Here is a 12,795-nt window from a genome sequence, read left to right on the forward strand (position 1 = left end):
ATAATATTCGATTTTTTTTTGTATAAATTTGAAAATGAAAAATTGTCTTGTATGTAATACATACACATATATTGGGAAAAAGAGAGAGAGAGAGAGAAGAAATCTTCTGCTTATATATTCTATGTATCGTTGTTGCGTTTTTCACGCTACATGTATCAGGACCGGCAATCGGGGTGGTATTATTTCATCGGTCGGAAATAGCGGAGGGTGATCTTCCGAGGAGGCGGTCGGGACCAAAGTTAGCATAGCTCGTGACTTAGTGGTCCTAGGGGTGCCGTCCGTCAACCCTCTATAAAGGACCTTTCTTATTTTGCGATATTTTGTCGCCGGCGCGATATTTATCGTCCACGCAGGACTGACCAGCTACGTCGCGAGTTTCGATGAAATATATTGTCTATAAATTTAAAAGAGGCATGTGTGCAGCAAATATAATTATAATCATATTTCTTCCAAGTATTTAAAACAATCATATATATTAATTGAAAGAATAATTAATTGCACGTTATCTCATTATAAATAATTTTACGAAGCGCGATATTTTTTCCGGCCTAAAAAATGTTTCGTGTTCGCATGAACGCGACGACACGCATCTCCTCGCTTTTGTTGGCGCCCGAGTATTCAACCAGTTAATTCCGCTACATTTAAACGCGTCTCTCGACGAAACGGGCAGATATATCACACAAATTGCCATTGTGGTCGCGACAATATGCTAAACGCGCGGCGTGTTACGAATGGCTGTTAGCATTTCGTTATTTCGCCGGCGCACGTATATATATACGTATACGAGTATATGCCTATATTTAGGATGAGAGATATGGCTACAGACGAAAAATCGCCTCGCTGCGGCAATTTTTCTTCTCTTTCAATTGGTCTTTCTATAACGCGTATTTCTGCTTGGCGTCAATGATGACTGAATTCAATCAGTTGTTTCATATAACGCGAGATTTCATTATTTTATTTGATATTTAAATTTTTAAGCATGTCGATAGGTATCAATACGTTAAGACTCCGCTTTCGCGAATATTCCGATTGAATTTCCGCGCAGCCTCTTATTGAGAGAGATTCTATTTAGCGGAGCATTTTCCGGTTTTTCGCTAATACGGCACGCAAAGATCGTACGAAGTTTCCCCGTAGGATAATGCCCCTCCACGCATTCATTACTCGCAAAAGGGTGGGAGATCCGATCAGCGCAACGCACAGGAGAGAGCCTAAATCCTCGAACTCATTAATGAGCTCGCGCAGTCCACGGGCGACGCGCGCGCGTATACGCCAAGCTTTATACTTGAGGTTTAATTCGTGCCGGCCAAATTAATTTGCAACGATAAACGAGTCGAATCGGTGTGTGCATATATGCTGTTAGCGCTGCCGCTGCGTTTCGAATCGGTCCAGATTAGCCCTGTTCATTAAACACGGGCGTGCGCGAATTCGTCGGATTTGCATCTGGCCGTTGCATCAGATCAGCATCATCGACATCATCGACATCATCGACATCATCGTCCCCGAGAGCCGTCGAGTTTTCGGCACTTTCGCGTTACGCCTGCGTTTCCTGTAATCGAGCCGCTGTATCGATCATAATTTGCGGTCGATTCCGAACAATGTTATCGCGCGTTAATCTCGGGATGATATTCGCGTTAATCTCAGGAGAGAGCACGGCAAGAACGTTAATAAATTCGCAATAAAATCTCATTGGTAATGAAATCTTATTTCGGAATTACAAAAATGCACTATCGTGATTTTAATTGATACGAAAAATATTTTACTGTTACGCTAAAAGCTATTGTTTGAAATTATCAAGTTTTTAAAATTATTTTTGTTAATAAATTTTGCATCAGATTTGAGATTAATTACACAACTTCGTATCTACATTTTTTCTTTATGTAATTATACTTACAAGTAAAATTGCAACACAGGGAAAAGAGAGATGTTTATTTAATGAGAGCAAATTAAGAAAGTTTGCCGATCATTTTTAAATAAAAAGACGCTTGTGACAATGTCGATATATTTAGTCTCGTTCATCATTTCTTCTCTCGCTCGCTCGAGGCAAAATGTTTCGAATAATAATCATTATCGGTCACAAATGACGCAAAACGAACGTCTGTGTTTCCAAGTAATGATAATTAGCGTAATGTCAAAAGATCTGATTTGTTGTCGGGCGATATTGCGCTTTCTCAGAGAAGAGACGCGCGCGAATACAATGGCGCACTGTTAATAACTGCCTCGACGTTGATAATAATTATTAGCACGATAGCGGGCGTTATTGAATGGAAATTTTGCGTAACTCGTGTAATCCGTATCCGCGCGCAATTAATTATCGTACCGCGATAAGTCGCAATATTATTCCGTCCGTCCGTCCCTTGAGCATATACGCGCGGCTGGGCTGATTGCGCGTGTGTGCTAACGTCATGTCATATATTATACACGCATCATCGCGTTGCGTACGCGCACTTTCCAGCTGATTTCGGCGTATTTCCTCAATCGTTTAATGCACGTCCCGCATGAATGTATCATCATAATGATAACTCAATCGCAAGATAATGACATCGACGAAAATCTCTCATCCAGAAATTACGATTTTATTCATTTATTATATATTTTTAATAATGAGTTTCTTTCAAGTTGCCATTATAAGGAGAAGTAATAATAATAAACTGGATAAACAAATTTAATTCAAGATAATGACATTGACAAGAATCTCTCTTTTAGAAATTACTTATGTTTTATTAATTAAAAATATATAATCACGGGTTTCTTTCAAGTTGCTATAATAAGAAGAAATAATAATAATAAACTGGATAAGCAACTTTCATTATAATTCCCATATCGAATGGTATATCACAGACTCATCTTGCCAACTATCTTTAAATAATTGACTAGTAAATTACTCGCGCCATCGATAAAATTCTTTCGCGGAATATCGGCATTCGAAAAACCTTGACCGACCGAAAATTTGGCCGCGGGGGTGCGATCGATCACGATCTGTACGACAGGTCGATCGATCGATCGATCGTTCGGTGCCTTTCAGAAGCACGCGGTATACAGTGGCTGTGGGCGCTCTCTCTCTCTCTCTCTCTTCGCTCGACAAAAAAGCCAGCTGCCGCGAACGCTAATTTCGGCACGCGCGCCGCGAGGCTTTTTAGGCGCCGTGATACAACGGAAAGCGCAACGCAGTGCAATGCAACGCAACGCGCACATATACATCCGAAAAGCCGCAGCGCGCGTCCTGAATACCGCGCACCTTGCGCTCCGTTAATTACGCGCCGGCAACGTGTTCCCCGTAATCGCTTTTTGCGCGAGCGTAATGCAACTTTCGACAGTGCAAGAGTATTGTACAACGCGGATCTCTCGAAAGCGTATATACGTATACATATACATATATACACGGAGTTGATGCGCAGCGGGTATTCTTGAATATCCATTGGACGTCGATATATCCAATATTTGTAGGAGAGAAAAAAATAGTTTGCGGAAAATTTTATACGAAAATTATTGTAGTAATATCTCTCTCGCTTGATTTTTTCCATATTTTATAGTCCTCGAATTAAAGTCGTATTACCATATATCTTTTTCATTTATTTTTCAAATATACTTGACTATTTATTTTATATATAAATTATTTATTATTTATATGTAAATATATATATTTGCAAATAATTATATAAATTTAATTCAGAAGATGTTAGAATATTAAGAGCCTCGACGAGACAGTGTACTATCCTCTTTTGTAGCTCCAGAGAAGCACTTGGTTAAAAATTGTAACAACAAACTAACGACGGGACAAAGTTGTTGTTGAAGAGATTCGCTTCCGGGGTATTAATCACGTCGAGAAATGGAAGGCGCCTTTAAAAAGACACGTTGCCAAAGCCGTTATCGCCCTAATCGAGAAACATACAACCGCGAAGAAATATGTGTATGTACATACGCTCGTGCATCCTTAAGCAGCGAGTATTAAGGAAGGAGCGAGATGATAAAACCCCGTGGCTGCCTACAGCCGGCAATAAATGTTTCGTAGCTCGTAAAAATGTTATTGCCTTCTGTGCGGCGCGATACCAGAAGAAGAGACGGCGCGCGAAAGCGAAGGGGGACGTTGAAGGTGATAGAGACACTCGAGTCTCAGAGCCTGGCCAATTCGCCGTGTACAGTCAAGTATCGACAGACTTACGTATACAAGCCGTGAAATGCTGATGTAACAAGTCGTAAGCGAGAATAGAAACAGTTTTATACACGGTTCTTTTAATGTATATAAAATCTAAAATTCCGTACTATTTTTACTGACATATAATTTCAATCATTTCTTTTTTCAACAGATATTATTTACGCAATGAAAAAGTCGAGTGACGTAATCTATGTCAAAGCTGTCACTTTCGGCTATGCATTTTTTATTTGCGCGACTTTATTTATCTCGAAATATGCAAGCTAAAGAATTTATATGTTTACATTTATAGATAAGTTTGATTAGAACTCGGATGTGTGTAAGAGAAGTCGGCTTGGAATAAAGAACTGAATCGAATGAATGACACAACTCCTTTGCATGCAACTTGAGAAATGGCATTCGTCATTGGGAGATTGATATATTATCACTCTTGTAAGACTGAGAGAATGACAATGCTAGACGGAAGTGAAAGATCCAGGAAGTGTTACGCGCGAAATCATGCTATATAGATCAGGATAATCATTCATAGGTAAATTTTTATCTCTAAATAAATCGGGAATAATTGATTTAAATGCATTAGTAATCATTTCTCTCATTAAATTAATATCTACGATGGAGCTTTCAGCGCGCTTTATGAATAGCTCAAATGGCAAGGAAATATATCTAATCCAATGGAACGTTACAAGACTCATTGCTAATAAAAGAAAATTAAGGGGAATAGAAAATTATCTATTGGAAAATTTGTTAACAAAATTACGTTATCTCGAAACAGTCGGGAATCCTCTGCGAAGACGATCCGCGGCACGTTTCTTATTCCGACATAATAACGCTCCCTCTTGTTTTACGCCGCTAATATTGCCATATAATCTGTCGCCGTTTCGAATAAATAACCCGCGGCGCGGCTAATAAAATTTCGCCGCCTGCGAAATTTTGTCGATCGCGTCGCCCTCGCAGATCTCTCTCTCTCTCTCTCTCTCGCGCGACAGAAGATTCCCGGCGGGATGCGTTTCTCGCGCGATGGCACCGGGATACTGTCCTATATAAAGACACATAGCCCGAATAGGGCAGAAGGCGGGCACAGCGTGCATATCGCTGTGCGTCGCTTCATTTGTCTTTATATTAACGTCGCTGTGTAACGCCGTAACAGCGTTATGACGACACACAACGGTGGCTACACCGCCGCGAAACAACTTTTTAACCCTCCGCATTTTCCCGCGGAGCCCTTTTTTTCGCCTCTTTATAAACGGCGCCGCCGTTTTACGAGGGACTCTGGCAGCCAGAACTGCCTCTGATTCCAAATTATTACTCGCGCGCACGGACGTCTCCGGGGGGGCACCGTCTTTCGACAAATTAAATTTTCGTTACGACCGGTATACGGAAGATGCGCGATGATTGTGATGGAAGAAAGTTAGAAAAATGTGCATTTATTATATAATAAATAATTATATCTAAAATTAATAATGATCAAGGATTTTTTTCAACCGTAGCGAGAAATGTTACTTTTAAAAATTCTTGAGAATTAAAAATAAAATTACATTAATTATGAATTATTATAATGTTAAAAAAATAAATTATATTAAATCGCAGAATATAATAAGAGCGACTCGGAAGAGAAGAATAAAATCTCGGACGCATATTAGCGCGATAATTGCAGAGTGAAGTTTCCTAGTGCAAATTCGTGTTGCTCGCGGGCAAACTTTCCGATATGTAATAAACACAAGAGACGGAATGCTGCCTCTTTTTCGCGTCCCGATGCGGAGATACGTCGATATCTCGACATAGGTGTGTACGTATTATCTGCAGCAACGCGGAAAATAAAGTTTTCTATCGTGCGCGCGCGCTCGTATATATATAAAGTAATACCGATACGTGAGGTTGGTTCCTTTCCGTCCCGGAGGCGGTATTGGATGGTGGCTCCCAGGGGGTTAATTTCGTGCCGAAGGGTGGAAAATATTCACGGTTCCTTAAAATCCGACGAGCCTGTCTCTTACGAGCTTCCTCTGGGGTGACGTTACGCCAAACGGTCACTCAAAAATACCAGAGCCCTCGTACGCTGTCCATTTTCCACTCGCCTGTGGCGATCATTTCTTAATCTGCGCTAAACTATTCGGAATATATATGGGATACTAAAAGTGGAAAACATTTCTCTTGCTAAATAGAAGGTGTTTTACTCTCTCTCTCTCTCTCTGCGACCGTTCCACCTAAATATATCACATGATACTTTTTACTGTAATTTAATCATTTCATTTATCTCTCATTAACGAAACACTGTCCTTTGTTTGTTACAGTCCATCCGCTGCACGGTGAACGGCTGCTCCTGCGACTCCTTCACTCCCGGTAAACGTCACCTCCGTTACTGCGAGAACTGTCATCACGGATGGGTGCCTCATGGTGAGTCCAAAAATGTATCTTGGTCACGAAAGAATCATTGTGCGTGCTGGCATATTTCCATAAACAGGTGTATTTTCGATTAAAAAAAAAACAAAGGTAGTAGGCAAAAAAAAAAAACGAGAAAAGCGATCGCGCGGAAAGATTTTCCCGGGGATATTCCGGCGCTTGGTGTCGCGTGTGCGCGCGGTTAAACGCAAATTTTCCAACTGTCAGCATACTTCATCCGACCGGCCCTCAGGGACGAAATTCAATTTTCCAACGATGACCACCGGCCCAGCCCTCGTTGGGCATCGCGACCGCGCGCCACCCCTTCGCAGAAGGGCGCGCACGTGTTATCGAATACTCGCGAATACCCGACGAGATATAAGACGCAGGAATACTTTATGCCTCCGTAAGTTCCCGAATGTGAATGCGGAGGTGAGCCGAGAGTGGTCTCTGTTTCTCACAAAGTTCCATCACGACACACACACACACACCCGACGAATATATATATACGTGCGTACGTACACTCGCATACGTCAAACCGCGCTTAAAATTCCGCTTGCTTGACCCGCGATAGATTGGACGCGGCGCGGCATGGAATACATATCAATTTCGGGCTTCCTTCCGTCTGGTCCCGCGGGAACACGGTTGCACACACTCTCTCTCTTCTCCCTTTCTCGTGTACCTCTGCCCGCTGATTTTCTGTATTAAGCTGGAACAAAAGGTGTCGCAATCTTCCGCGTATTTCGTTTACACAAAATGCTGCACGACGTGAGCGATACAAGATAATTATTCTCGCGAATATTCGCGGGCTCTCAAAGACCGGATTAGAATGATTAACGGAACACGTTAATAATCAGATGCGAGCAAAGTGCATAATTATAGAGATATTCGAGCACCGGATGCACTTATCATTTGGTAGATTATGGAGTAGCAGAGTTTGGCGTACATTTTTGCAACGAATCGAATACGTAATTCTTAATGAGCGTATCGGTTGCTCATTAAAAAGTCTTTTTTATGTCTCCATTATTTTTGCGTGATATCTCAGAATATCGAGAAAACGTAAAGATTCTGTTTCTATTGCCATTTTTATACTTGTTTCGAATATATGTATTAATAGAATGCCATTTTAAAAGCAATTATAGAAATGGTGTATGAATTTGTTAATTTATTGCAATATCTTAACAATTGGAAACAATAATTATTAAGGAGAATAATCTCGTTAATATCTTGTATATTTTGTCTCAGTAAATCATATATTCTTTATATCAATTTGAAATTACTTAAGGATAAAATATAAAGAAAATTGCCATAACAGCTGTAAATCAGATTCGGAAGCACAAACATATAATCATTTTTCTCTGTCGATATAATACGAACAATTTAAACTAGAAATAATAGACACAGACACAAAAAGGCCTGTCGTCATTCTTTTTTTCGAACCGGTTTTGCGAAGATAAAATGATACAAAAAAAAAAGATTCGTCATTATCGAATAATCAGTGATTAGGGAGAATAATTTATTAATATACATTCTCAACAGAAAAAAATGATGGATTTGTTGTTAAGATCAATAATCATATTTTTAAATAATTCATACCGAAATTTTCAGAGATATAAATTATATATTTGTAAGTATATTTTACATTATTTATCTGAATATACTAATTTAATTTTTAATTGGCTCTCCATCTCTCTCTCTCATGCATATATGCATTCAGCAGGACACGTCCTTTTTATTTAAGTGATCGAATTTAACTTACGTCTTTGATTCCGCTTAAGTACTTAACACATGTCAAACAAACTAACATAAATAGAGTATTGTTGGCTGCTACCGTACATGCGATATTGTGCGAGGTATCGTTGAACGCGCGCCATGAACGAAATCACGAATAGTGCGCTGACAAAGGCCTTTTTAAATTGTAATGAGCTGCCAAAGAGTGAATTATGTGCCGTCCAAGTGCCATCGAGTCCTCTTCGGCCGAACCCCATCCTATAGAACCCCGCCATATATATGTGTGTATATATATATATATATATATATATATATATATATATATATATATATTATATCCCGACATCCCTGTGGCCGCTCTCGGGCCACCCCATGTCATGAATATATTTACATTGATCGGCCGTCTCGGCATTTTTCATTTGACTCGTCGTTGTGTCGGATGGAGCCGAAGTGTGTCCATCCCTTCGATACTTTATTTATATCGACAGGACGTGTCTGTCTTTTTGAGGACCGTGCGCTCGCGCGCCTTTCCATCTCCATGCAATTTTCATCAAAAACCCGCGTATGAGCGATGAAGCCGGCGCTAATGATCCTTTCGTCCTTTTGCCCGGAAATCCCTGGAGTTCGGCAAGATAGTTTCCTAGGGTCATCGATATTCGCGAGATATCGTAAATTATATGAATCTCTCGTAATCAAAGTCAGTCACGCTCGACGGATACAAGAGTCATTTATATGTAAAATTATATTTAAAGTGTTATGAGTCTTATAGAATATTTACACAATAAAAATCGTCTCGCATCTCTCTCTCTTTCTCTAATAAAAAATATTTTACATATCTAAAAAATTTCATTCTGCACGCATTATTTCTCTCTTGTCAATTAAGAATTTTTTTTTTTTTTTAAGTCTACCTCAGGTTGCGATGAGAAGCATACACGATTGAAGAGAAACCTCGCGAGACTATTACACGCGGATTAACCTAAGCTGCGCGTTTTACGTACGATATATATTCACGGCGATACGCGAGAACGGACGCGCGGCCTTCATGAAAAAATCGCGGGAATTAGATGCGCGTGTAATGAAGGGTTAATACGGGCGAGGTACAGTTACGCGATTAAAGCCTCGACATTGAATACATACGTACATACACATGTATATATATATATATATAGGGACTTCCTTTCCGCTGCGGCGTAACCTCGACGATAAGAGGATACCGCGTGTACTCTAAATCCCGTACGCGCCTTTCCTGGATAATATACGGGAGAGTGCAATTTATAGCGTGCGAGGCAGAATTTTCCAAAGTTCGCCTTCGATACTTTACGTGCCTGCGCGAACCGATCATCTACAGCTCTCCCTTATTCCGGTCGCCCCACAATCTAGTCCAATTAGACGTGTTTCACCGCACTTCATCGTACGTCTTTTTTTCAGCTGATTACCGGGGATATCTATCGCGGAGTCATAAAGCCACCGATTACGAATCGGTTGATAATAAGTTGTAATATATTATTATACTAGGTTCGATGTAGCGAGACTCATTTCGACCTCGCTAAGAACCGCTGCGATCATTCGCTAAGCGTGTTGACAGAAGCGATTCATATCGCGTAGTCACGAAAAAAAAGTATATAACATTATTTCATTATTTTCATTCTTGATTACTTAATCTCAGGTTGAGCCTTTTTTTTAATGCAATCATGAGGAATCAAACTCGATCATGTGATTATTATTAATTGCTCGCGATTTTTATCCAACCTTGTTCGCTTTATTTCTACAAATAGGAAATATCGTAAGAGAATAGCTGCCCTTATGGTCCATGTCTAAAATTGCTGATGGATAAAATTATACGATATTTCACGACTGGCGAAAAGAGGAAGTCCTCGAGAAGATCGGCAAGGTCTCTCTCTCTCTCTCTCTCTCTCGAGAACGAGAGGAGGAACTATGCAGTTAAGAACGGTGACAGGGTTGAAACGCAACATCTGCGCCTCCATCTGCACCTCTCACGATCGGCAGCTGGCGGAAGGTGAAGGAAAGGGCCCTCAGAGGAAGACGTCGAACTTTGGCCCGCAAAAGGGATATACGCGCGTCTCGGCGCGTGCACGATAAATCATTAAAAAGGCGTAGCCCGGAGTGACGCGCACCGCCGTTAATAAACGCGCCACCAAACTCTCTCTTTTTCTTGCCCCTTTCTTCTCTCTCTCTCTCTGTGAATTACGGCGACCGTGAACGAGCGGGGGTTACACTCGCCCCCCGTCGCAACCTTTGTTTCGCATCACAGCCTGTGACCGAGCTCTGTACGGGGGGTGATTTACTCCACGTTCCACGAAACACGCACTTGCAATTATTTATCCGGACGCTTATTATAATGATTCAGAGGCTTATTATAACGCGTAACAAGACTGGATTTAACCTTCTAATGATCTATATCTTTATCTCGTATCGCGAAAAGTGTAGATTCCAGAAGTTGCGTTTTGAAGACAATTTTAATTTAAAATATTATTAAAAATAATGATTTTATAAAATTTCAATTCTACAATTTCGATTATATGTATATGCCTATATTAAAAACGAGAACGATCACATTTGATATCTGCAATTTTTAATGCAAAATATTCCAATATTTATGACATTTTAATTTTCCTACTTTTTTATTAATGACATTTTTTCTAACATAGTGTACATTAATTGACAAGTCAGACTTATATATTACCATTGTCTTGAGAACACATCGCGGATACATTTCATTAACGGTTATATGACCCCATCGCGATCCTATAAGCCGGGACAAAGTTGAGAATTATTTTGTCGTGGGGTGGTGCATTACGTCCCATTAAGAGCGTCGCGCCTTTTAAAGCTTAAAACGCGAACCTATTTGTTCCAATATGAAACCGATGCTAATGGCGATATATCACAGCCGTCCACCCTTCCTTCTCCTGCCACCTAGAAAACGTCACCATGAATCACGAGATGCTAATGTACCAATTTATCTCGTCCCGACTTTATTAAGACTTACTTTTTCTCAGCGCGAAGGGAACGAAAGATCGCGCCAACTCTCGCTCGTCTCTCGCCAGGGCTTCAATTTATACATCTATACACAATCGCACACATACGTGTACCCGTAAAAAGAAGATCGATATCGGATGGGTGAGAGAACACGTATAGGCAGCTACGAGATACAGACTGACAAATTCCCGCGACGGAACACACGCTCGTAAATCACGGTCCGGTTTTGCCGGCCGAAAGAAGGATGACGAGATCGTCTCCTCCTGGAACTCTTTGAAATTCCTTCGGCGGTGACGCGTCGGTCCTGCTGCGCCGCATCATTGTCTCATCATCGTCGTGTTCTACGGGCGCGAAAACGCGCTCCACCTTCGGAAGATACCCTACGCAGATCCATTAACGCGCCGGAGTGCCGGAGATAGCTCGCTTGTTATTTCACGCGCCGAGGATTCGCCAATATATCGCGCTGCACTTGAGAAACAGGCGAAATTCATACTTTTAACAAATATTTAGACAATATGCAAATTAATATATAAGATTTTATATAATTTATATATTTTTTTTTTAATAAATTTCTTTCTGTCGGGTGGATTAGACAAATTTTTTTATTAGATAAAATATCTCTTCGTTAAAGGAAATCATATAGATAATAAGCCTATCAAGTATTTTTTTTCCTAGACTTACCTTATAAAATTGATATGTTAGAGTGATAAGGGGAGAAATCGCCAATATATCGTGCTGCACTTGAGAAACAGGCGAAATTCATACTTTTAAAAAATATTTAGATAATATGCAAATTAATATATAAGATTTTTTTTAATAAATTTCTTTCTGTCGGGTGAATTAGACAAATATTTATTAGATAAAATATCTCTTCGTTAAAGAAAATCATATAGATAATAAGCCTATCAATTTTTTTCCTAGACTTACCTTATAAAATCGATATGTTAGAGTAGGGGAGAAATGACGATACTCTGAATTTCTATATACGCGTTAGCACTATTTGCTGCGCGTTAATAGTTTAATCCAGATTCTCGTTGGTCGATTATCTTGTCGATAGGTGGGAATTAACACTTGTCGAAGGCGCGCGCAAAGTGTACCGGACGACGGAAATAGCAGCCGGGGCTCTGCCATATGGGCACGATGGGCGCGCGCGGTCCAGAATGTCGCTCGATAAATCCGGCGGGCGTACAGATTTGTCACGCGCGCGAAAATAGACGCGGAATGAGCGGGAGAGGCGTGGTACCCGATCAACCGCGACGCCAGAACGCGAAGGGAGACCGGACGCGGTTGGTGGGCCTCGACGTCGTCGCCGCGTAAACACGGAGGCGCCGCGCCGCTTTACGACGCCTCGCTACCTCGGCCGCTGTTTAACTTATCCGCGACTTTCTGGCACGCAGGCCATTTTCACACCGCCGGCCGCGTAACGACGACACGCGCGACGTCGGGTCGACGGAACGTCGTTGAAAATTGCAAACACATTTGCGAACGCGAGACCGAAATCCCGCGTTTCGCCATTCGGTTTATAGGAAATATTTTCTCTA

At 40.9% G+C, this 12,795-nt stretch overlaps 1 protein-coding gene across 1 annotated transcript in view; it reads left to right on the plus strand.

Moving 5' to 3' along the window:
* The window catches only part of LOC114943145 (uncharacterized), a 234,488-nt gene that overhangs the window by 82,398 nt on the left and 139,295 nt on the right, over positions 1–12,795 (plus strand). The window contains exon 3 of the mRNA XM_085487919.1: positions 6,439–6,541. Coding sequence (XP_085344045.1) covers positions 6,439–6,541 — 103 coding nt within the window. The remainder of the gene's footprint in view (positions 1–6,438; positions 6,542–12,795) is intronic.

Source organism: Nylanderia fulva, unplaced genomic scaffold, assembly GCF_048542155.1.
Source record: "Nylanderia fulva isolate GAGA-0341 unplaced genomic scaffold, ASM4854215v1 Scaffold11, whole genome shotgun sequence".
Lineage (NCBI taxonomy): Eukaryota > Metazoa > Arthropoda > Insecta > Hymenoptera > Formicidae > Nylanderia > Nylanderia fulva.